The sequence below is a fragment of the Pieris brassicae genome, chromosome Z, assembly GCF_905147105.1.
Source record: "Pieris brassicae chromosome Z, ilPieBrab1.1, whole genome shotgun sequence".
Classification (NCBI taxonomy): Eukaryota; Metazoa; Arthropoda; class Insecta; order Lepidoptera; family Pieridae; genus Pieris; species Pieris brassicae.
In genome coordinates this window covers 2,790,369-2,813,982 of record NC_059680.1, presented here as the reverse complement: position 1 = coordinate 2,813,982, position 23,614 = coordinate 2,790,369, and the positions used below count along the sequence as shown (strand labels likewise).

General features: G+C 38.0%; 1 protein-coding gene across 1 annotated transcript; it reads right to left on the bottom strand.

Annotated features, from left to right (window-relative positions):
* Nucleotides 1–1,417: 1,417 nt before the first annotated feature.
* On the bottom strand, nt 1,418–18,296 carry LOC123718757 (protein cycle). Its single transcript, XM_045675530.1, has 13 exons — nt 18,169–18,296; nt 9,040–9,201; nt 8,033–8,143; nt 7,545–7,625; nt 7,047–7,219; nt 6,811–6,974; nt 6,602–6,719; nt 5,441–5,620; nt 5,110–5,362; nt 4,716–4,919; nt 4,474–4,613; nt 3,251–3,414; nt 1,418–2,330 (listed from the first exon to the last, which is right to left on the bottom strand). The coding sequence occupies exons 1-13, from the start codon at nt 18,252–18,254 to the stop codon at nt 2,061–2,063; spliced, it is 2,106 nt and encodes a 701-aa protein (XP_045531486.1). The 5' UTR covers nt 18,255–18,296; the 3' UTR covers nt 1,418–2,060.
* Between the last annotated feature and the right edge of the window lie 5,318 nt (nt 18,297–23,614).

The following is a 23,614-nucleotide window of genomic DNA, read 5'->3' as shown; positions in this document are numbered from 1 at the left end:
TTGACTAATAATATCTTTAAAAATAATCAATTATATAATATAACAAAAAATTCTCGAAAAATATAATTTTAAACAAATATTCACAGAAACAAATTAAATAAAACAGTATAGCACAAACTGACCAACCTCTTAAGATAATTATTTTTTAAGGCGTCGTTTCCCTCGATGTAATATTAACTCACTTATCATATAACACTGATGCATTTGCTTAGCATAGCAAAACGTATGGTAATATTTTTATATTCTATTCAAATAAATAATTATATTAAGGTAACACATTGTCTTAGTCTATATAACAATATTGTCCAATTCCTCCCTTTATCAAATTGATTTTTTTAAATATAATTAATAAGTTCATTTATTAGCAATATGTATTACTTAAAAATATTACAAAATTAAATAATAAAAAAAATCCGTGGCCGTTTAAGTATTACGTTAAAAGCCCCCCCCCCCCCCCTCATGTCAATAAAAGCTCAAGCAAAGCTCTCAAAAGTAATTTTTTTATAGGAATCCTCGACAACGGATTTCGCGTTCAAGCATAGACAATTTATGGGGGGTAATATCAAAGTACACAAAGTACATACCCCCCCCCCCCAGAACTAACTGGGGGGTAAACAAAGTACGTATTACTTGAACGGCCCCATACACCGAGACGGAACATTTTCCTTATTAGATTTCTCGAACACTTGTTTATTAACCGTGTATTCTAACACTGTAACATGACGTAAACGTCTTATTGACACTGATTAAAAGCCGATTATTGAATCATCTGTTTGGCCACTCGAGAGGTGAGAAAAAGGTTCTTTTACGAATTAATATTTCGGGGCAGCCCTCAATGCCCCCTTACATAATCTACTTAATGCAATATAAATAAAATCACAGCTCAAAGTCATACCCTATCGAGAGCCCGCGGCCCAGAGACGCCACATCTTTGTACTCGAAAACAATTTATTGCACGTACGCACGGACGTAGTTGAGCTTACACGTATGCCAGTGCGTATAAGTACTCGACACGGTCAAATACACCATAGTAACAAATTAAAATATAATAATATTCAGTAACAAATAGCTAGTATATAATGTACAAGGTATTTATTTGGTCGCCCAAATAGTATAGCACTATTAAAATACGATAAAACAATATTACACCAAAGGGGCCGTTTAAAGTATTACGTAAGCAGATTTACTGCAATACCCCCCCCCCCCCCAAACCCCTCTTAGCAAAAGTAATATAAGTAATTATTTTTTAAATATAATGTAAAATAGTAACTTATTACTGTCGACGTAACCACCAAATAAGGAACCCCCCCCCCCCCCCCAAACCCCTCTTAGCAAAAGTAATAAAAGTAATTATTTTTTAAATATACGTAATACGTGTAAAATAGTAACTTATTACTGTCGACGTAACCACCGAATAAGGAAACCCCCCCCCCCCCCACATTAGTGCCTACGTAATACTTGAACGGCCCCATAGACAATTTGAAACAGATCTTAGTATTTGTCATTTAAAAATTAACTGTTACAAAAGGGTTAATATAAAGAAGTGTTAGTACAAGAAATTAATTAATCAATCAAATCAAACAAAACAAATAATGTTAAGATTTTTTTTTCCGTTTAAAGAACGACGCAACTTTTCCATTGCTATAACGATAAACATAAAATATTTTTTATAAATAAAAATAAATAATTTATTAAGTTTTAATTAGTAAAATTTAGTATGAATATTATTAATTTTTCTTCGTATATGTTTTAATTTGGTTCTTTTTAATTAACAATAAATACTATAATATACAACTTTACTGAAAAGCTTTGCTCACAATAAAGTTTATAAAAACGACCATTCATTTCTAAATCAATATCTGGACATAATAATAAATTTAAACAAATCTCTTCAAGTCTCGACTGTTAGGGTAGAGATATACGGGGAAGCCCCCCCCCTCCCTAGGCCCTCAATTGAGAACTAATTGCTATACATAGATTTCTGGTCTATTACTTGACTTTGATTGTAATACGTCAGTTGCATGAACATAGAGGCGTGTCTTTGCTGAACAATGAAACGTTTAGGGCAGCGGCCAAGGTAGGCCAGAGAAATTGACAGGTCCGCCGAGACCAGCATCCGCTTCCAAGAGGCTCATAATTACCGCCATGGCTGCTTCCCCGTTTCCGTCGATCGGCGGCGGTGACAACGGCGGCGGCGTGGGGCACAGCACGACCGGGGGCGAAGCCCGAGCACCCGCTGCGCTGAGTGGGACGTTGTTGCGTACGGCTGCGCAAACCGTCTCGCTGGCCTCGCTCGCGTCGCCGCAGAGAATGTTGTCCACCAGCGACGACTGAAATGACACCGCGACATGATATGAGACGGCCTGATGATCCTGCGACATGATATGAGACGGCCTGATGACCCTGCGACATGATATGAGGCGGCCTCATAACCTTGCGACATGATATGAGACGGCCTGATGACCCTGCGACATGATATGAGACGGCCTGATGACCTTGCGACATGATATGAGACGGCCTGTTGACCCTGCGACATCCAATAAAGCCAGCTGCTCTTGCTCGTTTGTGAAAATTATCAGTTAATTCATCACGTCACGTCGGACCAACATCAAGCTTCCGATGTTTATTGATCATCATCATCAAACCATCACCTTTTACACCCCAAGGTCATAAAGAAAATACATTTTGTTGGAAGTGTTTTTATTGTAATGGGATGAGACATTTATCATGATGGTTGATCGTTGCTGACGTGTGGTCTTGTGAGCGTGTCCGTCTGTGACACTGGTGAGGCTGATCGCCTACCACGGGTACTGTTGAGAACAATAATCTACCTTCAAATATGAATACTCTATGGAAGAAAGTATATTTCGCAATAAAAACGTCAATTTCAATCCATTTCATGATTAATCCTAAAGGGCCGTTCAGGTAACACGTAAACACTATGTGGGGAGGGGGAATCGTTGGTTTCCTTATTTGGTGATTACAGTAATTATATACATTTTTATACATTACCCCACACATTGTGTATGCTTTTACGAGGATTCCTCCAAAAAAATATACGTTTATGTACTTTTGCTGACAAGAGGTGGGGGGGGGTGTGTGGATAAATGACAGTTAATCTGCTTACTTAATACTTGAACGGCCCCTAACTAGTGAGGATATAATATTATTGTTGTAATGTGTGCGTAAAAAACTCGTCCCAAGTTGGTCCATGTCAGTGGATGAGGTGAATTGGAAGGTGGAACAGTACCTGCTGATTAAAAAGAGCATCCTGCAGCAAATCAGCCGGTAATTCTGGTGAAAAGTCATTCGATGGTCGGCGCAAGGCCTCCTCCGCGATAGTAGAGCCTACTTTGTGACACTCCAGTTGCGAGTCGATCAAACGCTGCATTTCCACATCTACCTCCTCGCCTTCTGGAAGGAATACGTTCCATATGTTAACGCTATACTTTTGAAGCTTTTTTTATTGTTTTGCAAGCGAATAAAAAAATAAAAACAAACTTCTGCATGTTTTTAGTTGAAGCCACATCTCTCGAATCTTATTGTTGTGGCCGCGCCATTTAAAAAGCGGCTATTTCCTGGCGTCGTTGTATTTTAAATAGAAGATGCGCAAGAGGCTTTCAAGTAGGCTGCCGACCTTGAACCGGTAACTTCTTTTCTTCAAGAAACCTAAGTCGAACGGGCATCTGGTTCCACATAGTGGCGGTGTAACACTTCCACCATCGAAGTGTCACACCGTCATTTGTCGTTTAAGCATTCCCTTAGTCATCAAAAGTCGAATTGGACGCACCGACAGAGCCTAATAGATCATCCAATCATCATCCTCCATATGTAGCAATGGAACAGAGTTTCTCCCCAAATCTAGCGATAAGTATGACTTTGCCGTAGCTCTCTCGCTAATCTCCCGTTTGAAGGACCTGGAGGTGGTGTTATATGCTACACGTCGTTACTAGGGTTCATACTTCAATTTTTTATCGAATTATCAACCATTATTATTGTTTTTCGAATGTCTGTATTTTTTATTACGTCCTCAATTGCTTTTTGTATCATCTAGATTTCACGTTTTATCAGACTCGGTAGGAGTGCAGAGTAGCTGCAATCCACATATTTTTCTCGATCTTTCGACGTGATATTGTCCAGTTTCTGATTATTTTTCGCCTTTTTCTTCTTTCTTTATTCTTTGCCCATCTTAGCTTGCTTAAGATTTTTAAGTTTTAGATGTTGCATGAAAGTAACCCAGGTTCAGGTGTCTTCAGAAAGGTTCTTGCTCGTCATCCGATTTCCGTTACTTGATCGTGTTTCAAATACGCCCTCTTTTCATGCTTTGTCATCAAAATCGAAAATATTTCGTTAAGTTCCTTTACTTAGAAAATCTTCTGTTTTATTGCTCCAGTTATTTTATTTTTTATAGAATTTACGTAAACGAAATAGCAAGATCTTTATTATACTAAATATAACATCCGAAAAAATTACCTAAACGGGAAGGCATGCCGTGCTGCGCAGGGTTTTTGTATACCTGGCCATCGTACCCGGCATTTCCAGACGGCTGGACATCAATCGCCAGAACAGTGTTGTTGGCCACCAAACTCTCAACGTCTTTGGTCCATGGATTGCTACAAATTATGGACACCTCATTATATCCTTTATTGGATCGCCTAATGTACTTTATATGTAAAACGGAAAACAATCAAAAATATATTCTACTTATAAATTACCGAAAAGGCTTGAAATGGGTGATGAGGCTTGCGTAGAGGCCATCTTTCCGACGGAAGCAGTAGACAGATGATCGCGCAGACGATCGGCGTAGCAACGCGGCCTTGTGCGCACGCGCTACTATGCCGAGTTCGCCAGGACCCACGTACTCGTACACGCTGCTGCCTAATAGTTCTTGAGGAAGAAAACCAAGCGCCAGTGTCACTCTGGAAGATATGTATGAATGTCTCAGCGATTGAAGAAAAAATGCTTAGAAAACGCTGAATAACGTTGTTTCCATTTTGATCACATTGATTGATATTATCAATTTTTTTTTTATTGAATATTCATATATTGAGTCCAAAACATAAGTAGCGTTGTGGCGTTACGGGAATAAAAAAAACTGGATACACTCACCTCTGATCGACAAACAAAAACTTCCCGTCGGGCGCGTGCCTGGAAATGAACTGAAGCTGCCTCAGAGGCGGATGCGGGGCTTGGTTCGCGGAAGTGGATGGTGCTGGAGGCGGCTGAGGAGGATAAAGTAACTCGGGCACAGCTCGGCCCACAGCCACGAGGCACGACAGGTTGCAGGCCTCGTCTTCCCCCCCGCATTCAGTTGAGCCGCCCGGCTCGCACATTTCTGCTGGGGCCCAAGACTTCAAGTAGCCTGGAGGAATTATATCCGCTGTATTAGCACTCTAGTTGGTCTGAAAGGGTTGGTCACAAGTTAAGTGACAACACACACCAGTGCACTGCACGACACAGTATTTCTTGTCCCCGGTCTTCTTGCGAGGCTTGCGCTCATCTTCGAGAATCTTACGGTCGGAGGGTGTGCGACATTTGATGCGACAAGAGAAGGATCGCCGAGCGCCAGGACAGAGCCTCGAGGCACCGTGGGCCAAGTCCGCTTTCACTGGAAGCATCGCTGTAAATAACACGATCTTTTAAGGAAATTTGATAGTAGAGAACTAGATATGTTATCTAGAGGTAAAAGAATATGTAACTGGAGGACCGACCAACTGGTGAAATAATTGAGCGACAAAATACCGCTCAAGAGCAGAGGCAACTAGAAACCCACGGCAATACAAATATTTTATCTCAGACTTTGCTAGCATTGGCGGGCGTCACTCTAATATTATTTCTATATACGCTCTTTTCTTGAAGGACCCTAAGTCGAATTGGTTCGGAAGTACTTCTGTGGAATTTGCACTACTATTTTAAACGACAAGGCGTATGCGTTACAATTCGTGCGAATACATTTCCGTCTTTCTACTGTGAACGCGTAGAATGTACTGACCACTTGCACATATACTGCTGCCTTTAGAGATCACACATCAACATACTTATAGATCATGTCCAACACAATCGATGTTGTGTGTATGTCGGTCGCAAAGTTGTTATACTGAGTGGCTTGAGTTGCCCATAATTCTGAGCTGACTGAAGCTTTTATGATATCACTCTGGCATATGGTCTAGCTCAACTGGACACGCGAATACCAGGCCGAGCTGACCATGAGTCTTTGCTGTTGGATCTTACGCTGACATTGGTTTTGAAGAGATTTTGAAACTTATTTGTAAACCAAATTCTGCTTTTATTATCAAATAAGTTAGTTAACGACTTTTTTTTAATGTAATAGCAGGCAAACGGGCAAGAGGCTCACCTGATGTTAAGCGATACCGCCGCCCGTGGACACTCACATTGCCAGAAGGCTCGCAAGTGCGCCGGCCTTTAAATAATTGGTACGCTCTTTTCTTGAAGGACCCTAAGTCGAATTGGTTCGGAAATACTTCTGTGGGCAGCTGGCTCCACATAGTAGTAGTGCGCGGCAAAAACTGCCTTAAAAAACGCTCAGTTGTGGACTTAGCTCAAAGGTAAATAATTACACATTTATCATAAATATACTAACTCTTGGCATCGATGAGTCTCTCACGAGGGCTGAGGTCTGACGAAGAAAGCTGTTCCTTCACTTTGGACACGTCTTTGGGATGGAGGATGTCAAACAGACTCTGTCCTAGTAACTCAGACTGAAAGACACAAGTCATTGAATTAAAATGAAACTTCAACTTCAACTTCAAACAACCAACACAGTTACAGATGAGTACTACTCTAAAATACCTGGTCATAATGAAGCAAAGTGGTGACACTGGCTGACAGGTACAGCAGCCGCCCTCGGTCGCATCCCACTACCATGAGAAAACAATCGTCTGCTGCGCGAAGGACCAGAGCGTTCAACTCGCGCTCGGAAAGAAATGCTGGTCGCGGCCGAACAGTCAACGGTCCTGAAGACGACATACATATATTATATGTCCAATGAAACTTAGTTATGCACAATTATATATGATTTTATTTACCTGCTGACATCGCCCCGCGCACTGACCGCAGATGCTGAACGGCCATACGCAGCACGGTCAACTTGTCCAGCTTCCGAGCCATCGCCCCACACATCGGCACCATAGCGCTCAGCTCGGATATGTACGTGTTCATTTTGTCACGACGCCGCTTCTCTATTTCACTGTGGTTCTGTCTGAGAACCGATATCGTTACTCACAATCATCAATTCGATAGTGGCGACTAAGCGCGTGCAGTCAACAAGCGGTTAGTGACGCACTTTTTCGTTCGTTTCGACTTATGGAAAAAATCAATTAATTTGCAGCTTTATTCTATACAGGGAACTAATACTGTTTCCTAGGCTATCAATTTCAGACACTTATGTGTGTGGTGTTAATAAGAATTCGCAATAAAGAAAAAATCGCAAGGGCCTTGAATTCATTCGCGTAAGTCAATAAATTTTAGGAGCAAAATGCAATGTTTTGAATTAATGTTATTATTATCAATAAGTAGGAAGTTACCTCTTATCGGGCAGGGTTCGGACGGATCGGGAATCATCAGTGCCGTCGTCATCGTATGTTAAAGGCCCGGAGGTTACGGAACTGAAATCGATTACAAATCAGTCGAATTCTTTCAAATTGTTACATTTTGTGAATGTATTAATGGTATTTACGCAACGCAGGTATAAGCGATCAGATCACTTGTTGATCATGTCCAAAACTCATTCCTAAACGGTAATAATTACATACACAAACATAAGAATACATAGAAAGAGGTATTGATTCCTTATAACACATTGTGGTTACACGTATAAACGATAACGACGATATTTTTGCATATACAATCATAAAAACATTATGCGATGCGCAAATATGTGTATTGCTTGTTTAGTTTCATCAAAATAACGTGGGAAATATAGAAAGTCTAATAGCACAAGCTTGATACTATCTTGTAATATTATTTTGAAGAGAGCTATTTGGTATAAATAGTAAATAAAACTCTCACTCACTATGATGATGGTTTTCTTTTGCGCGTGGCGCTGGCGGGGTGCAAGTGCGAGGATGTAGTGGATGAGGCCGAGCCGGCCACCTCGCACCCTGGCATCTCATAAGCGTCGGGACTGGATCACAAATAGTTTAATAATATAAATAAGTAATATCGTTAGAAGAAGTGGTAACGCTTCGATTCAGGCGACTTATTTCCTTATTGTAGATTTGAATTTTTATATAAGGGAGCAATTTTTCGATATTCTTGACCCCCCCTCCCAATAAAACGCGCCGTAACGTTTCTGTATCCAAAAGTAAAACGTTTATACCTAAAAGTTACAATTATGTGGTGTAAAGTACTGGAAAGTGGAAAATAATATTAACAATAATGCGTAATTCAATCCCCGCCTCCCATCGTAACGTTTTACAAGACGACCCCCCCCCCCCCTCCCCCAAAATTTGTTACGTAATACTTGAACGCTCCCTAAGCCGATGGCTGTCTAAATAAATAAAAAAAGTAGTAAGGACCAACTCATCCCATAATCTAATTACGTCTAATACATATAATAATAATCATCTCCGATATTATGACATAATAGTTGCGATGATGTGTAAGTGCCACGTGGATAGTTCCCTTTATTTTGTACATTTTTATAGACAAGGAGGTGTCTGTTACATGTCGTCTGTATCATACAGGTATGTATTATAATCATATGTGTCTGGTGTATATATAAACTGATTTTAACATATGATGCTGCTTTTAAAAATTAACGTTAAACAGCTTACTCCGGCGCACACCACGGCCCTGTGTATTATACCTAACATACTTAAGAGTTAAGTTATTATGACGTAATTTAGACTCTTCGCGTTCATCGCTAAGAATTATTTCAGAACTACAAACTTTGTCAGACATTGACGCGTAATAATAATCCTAATCAATGTCTATACACATTGATTATATGAATAAGATACCCACAAGTAAATAGTAAATTTAAGAATATTATGTTAAAGACCTGAACGAAATACTCACAAGTGCGGGCCCTTCCTCTTTCGTTGCTCGAGCGGCATCGCGTGCGCGGCTTGCGGCACGAGGCCCGTCTCGCGGACCGCGACCGAACCCAACTCAGACGCCGCGCCCGCCATCGCGCCCGCTGTCACCTCGTACCCCGCCGACGCGCCCGCCACCGATCCACTAGAACAAGGATACCTCAATCATGCAACTTATTCTACGTGCCATTCCATAAATAATATATTAAGTGAACCGTCTTAGCACAGACTCAGTAAGGCTTCATGTTCGAAATACATAATTTTAGTTTAATAAATTTTAACTCGGCCGATAGTCACATTACTTAAATCACTAAGATTATGTTAGACGCATTTTTATTTATATCATTTTGTTAATTATGTTAGTTAATAATTACGCCCTCAATTTTATAATTTTGCAGTACGTTTTGTGAACAGTAGAAAGCAAGGTATCAGTTGGTTATTAGTCTAACCTCTCATATTGTTCTCAAAGTAATACAATTTTACCATAACCTTACGACTGACAATTTCGTGCCTTTCTTCTTGGTAACGATATATCGAAACGTGGTATGTACTAAGGACTTATAATGGTAGTATATATATAAAATTCTTGTGTCACAATGTTTTCTCCGAAACGGCTCGACCGATGCTTATGAATATTTTTATGTATATTCAGTAAGTCTGAGAATCGACTACCATCTCTCGACAATTTTTATTTTTTTATGATAAAGCATACAAAAATACATACAACTCTTAATTCACCCCTCAATGATAAACCCTTATTTTTTATTATAGTAGATAGGTTATTTTTATTTACATAAAAAAATGTTTCCTGGAATTAATATACATGTAGACATTTGCCGGGTCAGCTAGTTTTAGTATAAAAATGTATCGACGGCCACCAAACCATTATTTGTGGTAAACCTTGACTTTGGCCTGACTTTGACTTATCACTGCAACTTAATTATGCAATTACTCGTTTCTATGCAACATTATGTCATCGCTTCTACGAATTTTATTCTCACTGTGGTACACAATGATCTTATAATGAAATATAATATTAAAACGTTAGTAACTAGAACGTCCAAAAGAGACAAAAAAAATGTATACTACATTCCAGGTCACTGGGAAGAAAAACGATTTATCTAATAAGAAGCGTGCTCCTCTGACGACCACCATATTTTATTGAACTTTCATTACAAATAAAGTTTTCTAAAATCTGATGTAAAAAGAAAACTAAACTAAATATTACCAGTTTATTTATAACTAGATGTTTGACCTTACAGCTCCGATGGAGATGGACATTACAGGAGAATGGACTGACAAAGAAGGAAGGGCAAACCAAAAGAGCGAAGAGCTGACGAGATTGAAGAAGTAGCTGCCAAACATTGGATGATGATTGCAAAAAAATTGGGTGGGATAGTTGGATAAGGCCTCCTTCCAGACGGGGGCCGCATCTTAGAATAATCAAATTGTAATAATAATAATAATTTATTGCAAGAATATAGTACAAAAAGGTGGGACAATAGCAAGGTCGCATATTCTGCCACACACAATGGCGAGCAAATTTGTCTTTAAAGGAGTTTTACATTTTACATTATTAGTCATATGAATTGGCCAGTACTCATATTATTTGTATCGTACATATCATATCAAATGTTATTTAATTTATATCAACTACAGTGTTTCACGCAATCATTTATTGAATAATACAGTTTTCCCAAAAGGAATTCACCAAGTCAATTTTTAAAGACTCTAGTCGGAAGATCTTTTAATTCTTTTTGATAAATTATTGTAAACCTTAATAGCCATACGAAAGGCGTTTTCCTATACAGTTCCAGATTGATTTTTGGCACAGCCAATTTCTCCCCATGTCAACTTCTTACTTCGACTTCTACATTCGACATAAAAATATGTATGTTTCTGTGCACAAATAAGGACATTTCTAAAATATGAATACTGGGAAGAGATACAATTTCGAGCTTCTTAAATAAAGGTACGCAACTATAAATACAGTTTGCTCTAATACATTACTTTTGAGCCTTAAATACCTTATTAACTTCGACTGAATTTCTCCAAACTATAATTCCATATCTAATAATAGTTGAAACATATGCATGATAAGCAGCCAATACCGTATCATGCTTAACAGTTTCCCTAAGTCATATTAACACAAAAACGAAACTGTCTATTTCGTTCTATAACTTTTCAGTGTGTGCTTTTCAACTACAAAATTTATCTAGCGTTATAACTAAATTTCTATTTTATTGTTTTTGTATTGTAAGTCTATTTGTGTTTTTGAGTTGTAGGTTTCAAAATGGATTATGTTAGTTTTGGTCATGTTTATTTGTAGATTATTCGATTTAATTAAGTTGTTTTTTTAAATCTTCTTCGTTTTTACTTTTTATTATAAGTGTAGTGTCATCAGCAAATTGTATACAGTTCTGGTGTATAGTATCTGGGAGGTAATTTATTTATGTTAGAATTTATTATATACTATACATATTAATTTTGTATATTATATGTAAATAAGACGTGAACAAATTGCATTGCATGCATGCATTGCATGCATCATTACTTTCCTTTAAATAATTATATAATTTATAGGTACTAATAATATACTGCTGACAAGTTTGTTTGTTTAATTGAACACCTCACTCGGAAGTAGTGCTTCGAATGAAAAATCTTTTCGTATTTAATAGTTCAATGTCCATTTATGCGCACATTCGTCGCTTTAGTTCTAAACGAAAATATGCATATGATAATTTATTCCATTACGAGAGCTTTCGTTGAGTGCGCAGCAAAAGCACTATAAACTTTTTTGTTAACTCGTAAATCCCGAACGCGTTTTTTATATAATATTAGTCGCTTGCTACATTTAAATATAGTGCTTGTTGGCCAAGAGAATTTAATCGTTGAAAATGTCATTTATGCCTCTACTCTACTCTCTATTACACTGATGAAATCAAAATTATTTATGACCTATGCCTACATAAGTAGCCGAGAGACGACCGGTTGACCATTTTTTTAATAAACCTTCTTGAATAGGAATAGAGTACATACCTACAATTCTCGTTCACGTATTGATGCAGATATATATACTTTGGTCTGTTACAGGCATATCATTTATACATAAATTAAATTTGTACAACATATTATTGGTACAGACGAATGACGTGTTCCGAACCAATGAAGCTTTCTGTTTTGTTGCCTTCAGGTAAGGTGATAGTAATGAGGAGAGAAATCCGATACGTTTAGACCTGAATATTGTGGGCATGCTACAAGCTCCCTTTGAACTTCCATTGTCGCTACTCCATTTGATGGCACTCTCCTTAAAGCCTCAGCTAACATCGGAATACATACCGAATGACGTTAAGTCTCGCGGTCATTTAGAAGGGAAGGCTAAATTAGCCACCAAAAAGCTTGGTGTGCTCAGCAAGACGAGACGGAACTTAACTCCAGGTCACGGCTTGCTACTCTATAAAGCGCAAATTCGGCCCCACATGGAATACTGCTCCCACCTCTGGGCTCCCCAGGACCAGCTCCTTCCACTTGATCGTATTCAACGAAGAGCGATTCGAATCGTCGACGACCAATCAGTTTCCGTGCGGCTTGATCCCTTGGCGTTGCGTAGAGATGTGGGGTCTCTATGCATCTTCTACCGCATTTACCATGGTGGTTGTTCAGAAGAATTGTTCGGTCTAATACCTGCAGCTGAGTTTCATTATCGGACATCAAGACCAAATACAAAATACCATCGGTATCACCTCGACGTCCGTCGTTCCACAACTGAGCGTTTTTTAAGGCAGCTTTTGCCGCACCACTGTGTGGAACCAGCTGCCCACTACACACACAGATATCTTTCCGAACCAATTCGAATTAGGGTCGTTCAAGAAAAGAGCGTACTGGCAATTCTTGAAAGGCCGGCCACGAGCCTTCTGGCAATGTGAGTGTCCATGGGCGGCGGTATCACTTAACATCAGGTGAGCCTCCTGCCCGTTTGCCTCCTATTACATAAAACAATCACAGGAGACGTACTTGTCTATTTACGAATGTAGAGAACTGTGGCCTCTTAAAGAATAAGATGTTTTAAAGTGCCCGTCAATCAGTACTTTTCATTGTTATAAATAAAACAATATATTTTATTACATAATAACATATTAATCCGTACCTAAGCATCTTTTCGCAACGTCATCACTATAAACTAAAAGCCAGCGAATTTCCATCAATAAAATCAGCATAAATTGTCGTAAGCATGACTAGACGTGTGAGCAGTCGTCACATTGCCTAGCGAAAGATGTTACTTACAATTTTCAGTCAGGTTGAAAATTTCTGGATACAAGCAGTACTTATACATATAATATATGCATATAACTTGAATATCAGGATACATGAGCATACCGCAAATATCACGATTAGAGATAAATATTAATCTAAAAGAGCTAAACATGTCGAAACCCTACTTGTTTCAAACTTAGTTTGTAAAGGACAATACTATTAAAGAAAAAGTTAGAAGGATTGCAGAATCTCTCAGGCTTCGACTTAAAACTCGAGTGTGTGATCTATCATAAACTAATTCCCCATTAATCAATAGTTTCACGTAAAAAAAAAAGTTACGTTGGCTACTAAATAAGCTCGGTAAGGTTCTATATACAACGCATTTATTTATGATATTTTAATGAAGTTTTGGTTTGAGACCCTGTGGACGATTGTGGTAAAGAGATGTAATGTCCTCCAGAAAGGGCGGGGCGCCCAGTGGGCGTCTCTCGAGACACGCCCCTCTCTCAAGCCACCTCTTATCTTGTCTCAGTACAGTGTGTCTGAATGCCACGAATTGTTTAAAACATCTTCTCGTATAACGCATTAAGGTCCGATGCTTTAAACGAAGGATAAAATTAGGTCTAAAATAATTATATGATTTGTATCATAATTACATTAAATATACTGAAACTATTAACCAAAGAAATATACAGTATCACGGCACACCAAAACACGGGGCTAGGTGAGCTGGCGCAGACATTGAGAGGCAAGTGGATCGATTGTGGTTAATACAATAAAGACTAATTAAGTTTAACTTAGAGCCGAAGCCCGCGAAACCACTTCGCCTCCTCACCCCCTCTGCGAACACAACAGTGAAACTTCAAACCGTTCATACGGCTTCTCCAAATTAAACTAGCTAAGTTAACTCAACTTAAAATAGTCGATACTTTAATGCTCTGTATTAATAACAAAATTTAATTTAATAACAAAACGGATACAATACGTGTTAATAATAAATAAATAATAATAAAATCGACATGCCCCACCCCCCCATGTGTTAGCATTTGCAGTTCTATTAATCGATTTCGGATTATTATAAAAATCCTTCGACATTAAGCGATTATAAGTATAAGGTTTCTTAATAATAATATGTGTGTAAATTGAACCCATAGCGTTTAATTAACTTTATTGATGTACCTTATAATACATTACCATCAAAGGAATACATTCTTAGTTCCACAAATTTTGTATCGAATTATTTCTGCGCTGTAAGGTGACGGAAACATTGTATTACATTTTAAATGAATGAAGTACAATAAAAGCGTGAAACATTATGCCGAGTTCTGAGGACTGAGGGCTAGAAAACAACCAGAGGCCATCCGTGGCCGTCGTAAAGGTTGCTGTACGTTGGTGTCACTGATGACGTTGTGCGTCACCGCCAGCGCGAATGTTAATTGCGCGCTTAGAAATGTCCATAGTATTGTCTTTTGTTAAAATAGCTTTTACACATTATAAAAAACACTTTTTGAACGGATTGAAGCTATGTATTATTATTAAAAACTTATAATTATTCATCTTTTGTCGATATCAACTTCGGGGCTATAAATGCAGATAAAACAACTTTCTCTGCAGCTGTGATAGTTTTGACATTTAACACCTTTTGTCTTCAGTCACCGTGACCACGCACACTGAAAAGCACGCGAAACGTCGGTAAAAATTTAAAATTTAGAATTATGTAAATAATTATAAGTTTTTAATAATAATACATAGCTTTAATCCGTTCAAAAAGTGTTTTTCTAGAAAAGTCCAGTTGGTGCCCAGCCGTGACACTAACGCAGGAGTTAAGTTCTTCTCTCTCTCTTTAATCATAGCTCATGTTCAAGCGACGTGATCAGCACGCCGACGCCTATCTGTTTCCACCGGTGTCCAGCGCCTCTCTTATGACAGGGTACAGTTTTGAGGACGATGTGTCTTTCGCTTGATCGGACCACCTGGTTGTTAAACGCACAATCTTTTGCCTTCTCTTCTCTTACCAACCACGATGAGTTTCTCCAAGTTCTGACCGCCTCTGTGCACTGTATGGCCGAAATAAGATACGATTCGCTGTAGGCACATTGTAGTCGAAGGTATGCGAAGTTGGGTCAGGATTGATGTATGGATGCGATTCGCAGTCGACGTTTCTCTTAAACAAAGACAACTGCAGCATACAGCATGCAAGAGTTTAATATTTTTCCGGAAAACTCGAAAGGCTCACACTATTGCGTCGTAAATTAATTCGCTTACTAGTATTACGCAATTATACGTAAAACTGCCCTCTTATAACAACGTAAAACCTCTAGCAGCGAAGCAATGTCCCATTTGGTGATATACCATATTGATTTTATTTAGTTAGAAATTATTTCAATAGGCAAGGACGTGGAACGGCTCGTGATTCAATGCACCAACTCGATTAAAGAGAAACAATAAGAGCGTGATTAGATGCATACATTTGTGTCAGTATTGGCCACAAATACATACGTACTATTATGCAAAAGCGTCAAAGCTACGCCTGCGTCGTTTAGTGCAATACACAGTTGATCAAAGGCGAGGTAACTGTTCCGCGTTTGTATGTCAATGGTAAACGTCCTTAGACAACATGTCGATCTTAGATTTACGTGTCAATTGGCACGACTGGCCGAAGTAATGATTTCCTCGGGGACATTGGGAGATTTACGTTTGCTTAGAATTATTATCATCACTTTGATGACACATTAATGATGTTTGACTCAATCTACATAATGCAAATTCAAAATTATTTGACAATATGTATTATAGGATTTATTGTCAATTTCGTTCCTCTGACATCCGCAGGCACTAGTCAAAAGAGTACCCAAATCGGTCGGTCAATGTTGTATTAAATAAACGCAGTTAATAGAGAAACAACTAAAAAACATACATAATTATTATATATTATTAATAATATTTGTGACATTTGTATGATCGCTCGTGTGAATGACGCAATTCTAAGAGCACTGCCACTAAAGTATGTAGCCTTACAGTAACAATCGACGTTTACTAGAAATCAACTCAATTTAAACTTTTCATTTTTAAATATCGTCAAAATTGGAAGCAAGAAATATTTTTAATTGAGAATCCAATCAAAAGTTCTTTCGCGCTCGTTTTTCTTCTATTTTAATGACTCAATTTTCCTCGACAGATAGGGTTCCTACCGGCGCGGCGCGACATCCATACAGCGAAGGACCAGGGATTTTTTATTTATTTTTCTTTCCACTGTGTGTGAATTTTTGCCCGATTCATAGCTTTGATACGTCGCGATATTTACCTACAGTCCTCGTAGGACTAATAATAATTGTTTAGTACTAGAAACGTGCAATGTTTGCAAACAGCGTTACACGGAACTAGAAACAAAAGATGCAGGTGCAGTATCGTGCAGTATAGTATAGGTACAAACGACAAAGTCATCGCTTATCGCTTGCAGTTCGTTGCGTTGCATTACAGCATCGCTCGAGCTCAGCACCTCAACCTTGCAATGGGACGTAATTAAATACAAGCACTCAACACAAGCCGATGTAATCTCTTCTACTACTGATGCAGGACTAATACGGCATACGTTCATACGCCGTTAGATAAATATTAAATAGCGCAAGCCTCTAAAATCCGATATTTACCTAACAGCTAGGTTTCACTAGTGGCATCAGTGGCTAATTTAACAAAATTATTAAAAAAAAGAAATAATACAATTAACCTTCCAAGTAATTGAACGAACATAATCGCAAAACAAATTAACGATATCACTGACCGGCCAATAAGTCGGCGTTGACAATAAACGATTTATTGTATTGGCAAGTAATATACAAACACGGTTTGTTATAAGAAGTAGGTGATGAATGAAGGTGGCGAAGACCATTAAGTGGGTAATGGTCCCTCTGGCAAAGATCACAACCGCCGATACACTGCACAGCAGCCCACACGCGTTGCGCCCTCCATGTTTTGTTTCAACTCCATTAAAAATCATGGCAACTCGACTTATTATAGCTCAACTAGTAAACGCGATATAAAACGTATATTATAAATGCAGACAGCGCTTGCTGGCACTTTACTTGATTATAATGGGCCTACGAAAAAGCCAATTCCAAGAAGGGAGATCATACTCACAAAAAGGTTTTTCTTTACCAGCCTTATTACTGTTACTAACCTAATAATAAATATTCTATAACTTATTTTAAATAAAACGTACCAAATAGTGAATTTTAATTACATATTAAAGTCAATATTGATATTGGTTTCGCTATAAAGGCGCTCGTTTAATATTAATCTAAAATAAAATTAGCCGACCAACCAATAAGTGAAATCAACGCTAACTATTGCTATATGTGGAATATAATAATAGTAATCAAATTACGTCCATTATACAATATATAACGACTTATTATTTTATATATGTTTAGGTTTTTACGGATTTTATACGTGGTAATGTAAATTCAAACTCATAATAAAATTTAATATAAACATTTATCGGTATTACTCCCTTGACTTGACAATTGTGTAATATAACTTAGAACACGTCAAACACACCTAGTGCATCTCCTTCTGTGATCCGATTTAAAGAAGGTAACAAATTACACGTAGTTCGCATTATATAGTTACATATTGTATTAGTTTTTGCTTACAACAAAATCGTAAACAATTGTTCATTTCATTTTCGCGTGAAATAAAACATTTTACAAGAAAAATATTCCGCACAAAACTTTTGCAACTTACACGATAAATAATAGGTATATTGAATATATTAACACCGGTTGTGTAATATTCAATCAATGACTAATATAACGAGACAAGTGATATATAATGCAGTTCATCAAACGGGATAACTCACTTCACGTCGAAGGTGTAGTGTAGTGGCTGAGGCACGTCATGTAGCTGCAGGTAGAAGTCCTGCATGCGTCCGAATTCGCGCGTCATGGCGCGCTTTAGCGGCTCAGCCTTTAGGGCGACAACCGCACTACGCCGCGGCTCGCTGATGACTATGTATTAAACGAGGTACGGGCTGCGGAGTACGAACCGAGAGGCGCACCGACCGCCCACAACCCTCGCTAGTATCTGATAAGAGCGTAGAGGTGTGATGGGCTACGTGAATAGAAAGCTGGGAGAGAGACACAGGAATGCGGAAGTATATCTTTCCAATAACTTAACTAGGGAACAGTGTAAGTTATAGGTAACTAGTCTAATAGAGATCAGTCCTTCAACTTGGCAATCTTGATAAGGTCCTGACGGTATCCGACATTTATCTAGGACGTGATCTATATATTTTTATTTAATTTGCTTTTACTTTAATAAAGACGAAAGATATTATTTTTTTTAATTTTTAATACATTAGTCACTATCGTATAGAGACACGACAAAAGCCTTCGACACGGGATCTACATAACAAATATGATAGAATACTGTAAAATAATATATAAAATGAGAACAACTGTTAAAATAAAATCAAAGAAAAATAATCATTTTAGAAGTCGTACAAAGTCAGACGGTGACAAAGTTTTTCTTTTGCCGCTAAATATCTTTTCAGGAGGGTGGGTTGCTAACCTACTCGTTGTAGCGTCGAACGCAATTATCTCATTATTTTACAGGAAAAGGAGTAAAAGACTCCGAAAAACAATTATCAGGCGTTGTTCTTCATGTCTTCTGTTACGACGGCCTGCCTCCACGGGGTCCAGATGGGGTAGTCGAACAATATCGGCAATTTTATTATAAGAAACTGTGATAAAAATAAGAAAAATATAATTGTCTATAACGCCCGTGGCGTGCGATACCGGATATCCGACACGTGACACTTGCCAGTTATTGATATAATTATTGCCTTCGACCTTACAAAATTCAAGTAACTGAAAATGACGAACTACTTAAGATACGCAGTACGAGCCAACCATTGAATACATACGTAGATAATACATGCATACACCAGTAGACAGCCAGCTTGAGCGCAGGCCGTTGTGTGCGTGACGGTGACGCGAATCTCCGTCACTAAGAGATAACGATTTTTTATGCAGTTTCCATATTAGAACTGTGTTTGCAAAATCGGATTACGAAACGAACGTTATAGTTAATCGGTTACATAGATGGCCACAGACATATAAACTTTAAAGGCAGAACTAAAAAAAATATTTTACGACGCCGCCGGTCTAGTATTTTTATTATAGAAATCGATTTTAATTTATAACATTTACATTTCCCCGTGAACTACTCTGAAGTTCTCTAAATGTGGTTGCAAATGATAAGATACGAAATCAATTAAATAATTTAATGATTATGAGGAAGATAATTGTTTGTTTTGAAGTCCATAAGTTTGAAAACAAACAAAATATCAAGTGGTCACTAAGTTTAACACCCACCGCAATGATTGACTTGAACCCGCCACAAACTCGTAACAATGTATTGGTAAGCTAATATTAACCTAACTGGGGAAAGTTTACATTCAGGTCATGATTAAAGCCAGAACAAAACATGAACTCTCCGTACAGTCCGAAGTGATTTCCTTATTATTATAAATATAATAAAAGGAAGTATTTCTGAACCAATTCAACCTAGGATCCTTCAAGAAAGGAGCGTACCAATTGTTGAAAGGCCGGCAGCGAACTTGCGAGCCTTCTGGCAATGTAAGTGTCCATGAGCGGTATCACTTAACATCAGGTGAGCCCGTTTGCCTCACAAAACAATACATATACACTATTTACGAATAAGGGAACCATCTGTCTCCAACCGGTGGTATGGACAGCGGGGGGCACCTGTTGCCTGCTGATGACAGGCCTGCCACGTACACTTCGCAAATCATTGTTTTTTTTAATATTCTAACCTCTCTACGCAGAGTACATTGTTACCACCCTAAGCGAGGAGAAGTTGTGAGGCGTGAAGAATATTTCGTATCTATTTAGATAGAACAAATAATTGATCAATCTCTCCCCAATTCCTCATTGAACCATACGTTGATTAACGGTTAACCCAAAACACGTGGACATACCTTCGGGATTCAAAATCTAATTGTATAGTTTAGATGCTTACTGGTGACTGTTTCGATTATGCCTACTAGGAAGTTTTACGCTGCGATGCGACGAAACGTTAATATTACAAAAGATACAATAGTGTCAAATGCAAGGCTCGTCTGTTCGAGCCACTGAGGCGGCTTAACCAGCCCTGACATAAAGGTATCTCTACTGATTTGCCTATATATACTGAGTTATCAACTACTAATAGTATTATTATTACTTATTTGAATCAGCAGAGCAATTAATTTATACAGACCAAATGTTTTTACAATATATACACGATAAAAATACTTATTACTGTGAAAATGTATTCGAAATTTGAACGAAATCGATACAACACTGAGCACGTCGCACTATACAAAATAATATTCAAAAATTTACATAATCTTTGAAAACTGCTTCGTAACTTTATTATGGAAATAAATATTATTATTGTTTGAGCAGAGTCGTAAACGATATCGTTGCTTGGCTTGTAGGCACCCGTTAATAGAGTTTGTCCCCTAACCGTTTCGCCGATCAGTAATTAAACTACGATATAACGTCAAAGGACTAGAGTAGTGGGTAATATTAACTGTTTTCGAACTATTTGAAGCTTTGAAATAAGTTTTTTTTTACTTGTAATCGATTGTATGTGTTGGTACCTAGCAGATTCCACACAAGAACTGACGACAAGTTTAACTAGTTTAAACGATGTAAACATTTAAAAGAACGACATAAAAAACACTCGCCAAGGCCTCTGGAAATATGTCAGAACGAAAGTGATTCCTATTATCCAGTTTGAGATGATCGCGTGAAACTAATAAAGGGCCTTGGCGATACATAATCTTACTAAAACTCTATATGTTTATATGCCGTGTAGCCTGACAAATAATGTTATTGAGAACGATGCGTAAATGAAATGAATTTAGAGTCCTGGACGTGTCCTCAATGCGACGCATCGTTGAATCAGCCGAGTTTAGAGTATCAATGCACTTTACGATAATAAAAGCAACATATTGTGTATTGTAAAATGCATTGAATATTTTAAGTGCCAGCATCTAGATATATGTATGTAACTAACAAAATATCCCTTACGTCAGAAACTAAATAAACTTCAAGATTCGTTAATTATAAAATTTTGAATACGTTTATAAGAATACAGGAGCGTTTGTAGCCCTATAGGTGTAAATATTAAATACCTGTTATGTCTGTAGCGCGTCATGAGCCGCGCCAACTACTGCCGCGCCAGTCGAGCCTTTCTGCAACAAAGCACTCACTCAAACCGATACTAAAACCGAAATTGTCTTCACTCACACAAGTGTAGTTGATCAACTATGTCCTTTCATGTTCAAACCAAGGACGAAGCATGATTCACACGTGTTACTCTTCAAGGATTATACATTTATTGCAGTTTAATACAAAGAATTTTATAATATATGTAGATTTAAAAGTAATTCACTTTATTCAAATCGTCTACAAAATGCTTCCGGGTCTACAAAAGGTCTGCCCAGTTCTCACTCGCCAAATCAGAGACAAAGATTGATAACTCTCTCGTATCTTCTTAATTTATTTATATAAAACCTCTTTCTCGCCCCAATAGGTGTTGCTTCAGCACTCAGGGTGCCTATCAAGAAGCCCTGTGATGCCACAAACATTTTATATATAAACACGTAAAGATCTTCCAAACCCATCAATATATTTTCAAACACTTTCAAAATTAAAAACGTACTAAATAAATAAATAATAGCTTTTATAGACAATATTGTAAGTGAAATTTTATCTTATTTCTACTTAATTAGTAACGAAATTTAGTTAAAGTAAATGTAAATATTATCCTATTATTTTCTATTAGACACCGGTTTCCTGAAAGTCTTACTTTTCAGCACAGGCCTGCCCAAGTGTTCTCCACAAAGATCTATGTCTTGAAAAACATTGTAAATCTATAATAACAAACGCTTCGAAAGAAATAGGTAATGTGCATCAAAGTAAAATTCAGTCAAACAATAATACAACTTAAATTGTAGAATTTGGCCAAATGTTTTTCTTTGTCTATTTCCTATTTCGATTACACTTGGTCACACTGGATCACACTCGGTTATAAGCATAAAAATAGGAGCAGTGTTGGCCTAGGGGCTTCAGCGTGCGGCGCTCATCCCTGAGGTCGTAGGTTCGATCCCCGGCTGTGCACCAATGGATTTTATTTCTATGTGCGCATTTAACATTAGCTCGAACGGTGAACAATCGGAAACGGAAAACATCGTGAGGAAACCGACTTGCCTTAGACCCAAAAAGTCGACGGCGTGCGTCAGGCACAGAAGGCTGATCACCTACTTGCCTATTCAATTTACAAATGATCATGAAACAGATACATAAATATGAGGCCCAGACCTAAAAAGGTTGTAGCGCCATTGATCTTTTATTTTTTATAATAGCGTGTTGGCAAGTCGCAAACCAGGTCTGCAATAGCGGTAGAAATACGAGTAAAAAATTGATTGCTACCAATTCGACTAATCACGGTCAATTAATGAGCACCTATCGGGTGACATTGTCGGCCTTCGCTCGTTTCAATTATCCTAAGTCCAAACGGGACCTTTTCTTTAATGGACCAGGGGGAAGATGGCTAGGAGGTTCACCTGATGTTAAGTAATACCGCCGCCTATTAACACTCAGAAGGCTCGCAAGTGCATTGACGGCCTTTAAAGTATTGGTAGGCTCTTTTCTCCGAGGATCCTAAGTCGAATTGATTCGAAAATACTTTGGTGATTAGTTTCAAAAACCGACACAAAGGTTTTGAAATTTCTAAACGAAAATAGCTCTGTAACTTGCGCATCTGCCATAACCGAACGATGATATACATTGAATGAATAAAATCATTGACCTTCGTAAATAAAGACATCTACGACTCGGGGCCGCCGAAGCTTCTCGAAGCGAAATATAGGTCTTGTGAAATCAAAAATCACTCATACATAAACCATTGTAAAATTTGACTCAAGTCGGTTGTGTAACAATTTATTCCTGTATAAATTTCACCATTTACAAATATTCGTTTTCGTGAATGGGCCGCAGTAATAATATATAAGCGCAACGTACATACAACAGGTCAATAGACGAAGATCTACACACGTAATAAATGTTATGATGTTTGCAAATGAAAACGCTTACAATAACGAGTATAATCGCTCGCTAACAAACCGAGCACGGCGGGCTTGTCCGATTATCCTCTCAAAGAGATTTTAATGCTCATAGATTGCCCAAATCTCTCATTGTAAATAAGTCTAATGCCAGTTATGATTACTAATT

Bases quoted from the DNA above. Each gene is read 5' to 3' on its own strand.
- LOC123718757 (XM_045675530.1), bottom strand. From the start codon at position 18,254: ATGACGCGCGAATTCGGACGCATGCAGGACTTCTACCTGCAGCTACAT. The intron at 6,975-7,046 runs GTAAATAAAATC...TGTCGTCTTCAG, and splicing joins GCGCGGGGCGATGTCAGCAG to GACCGTTGACTGTTCGGCCG. The intron at 3,415-4,473 runs GTAATTTTTTCG...TATTCCTTCCAG, and splicing joins CGGCATGCCTTCCCGTTTAG to AAGGCGAGGAGGTAGATGTG.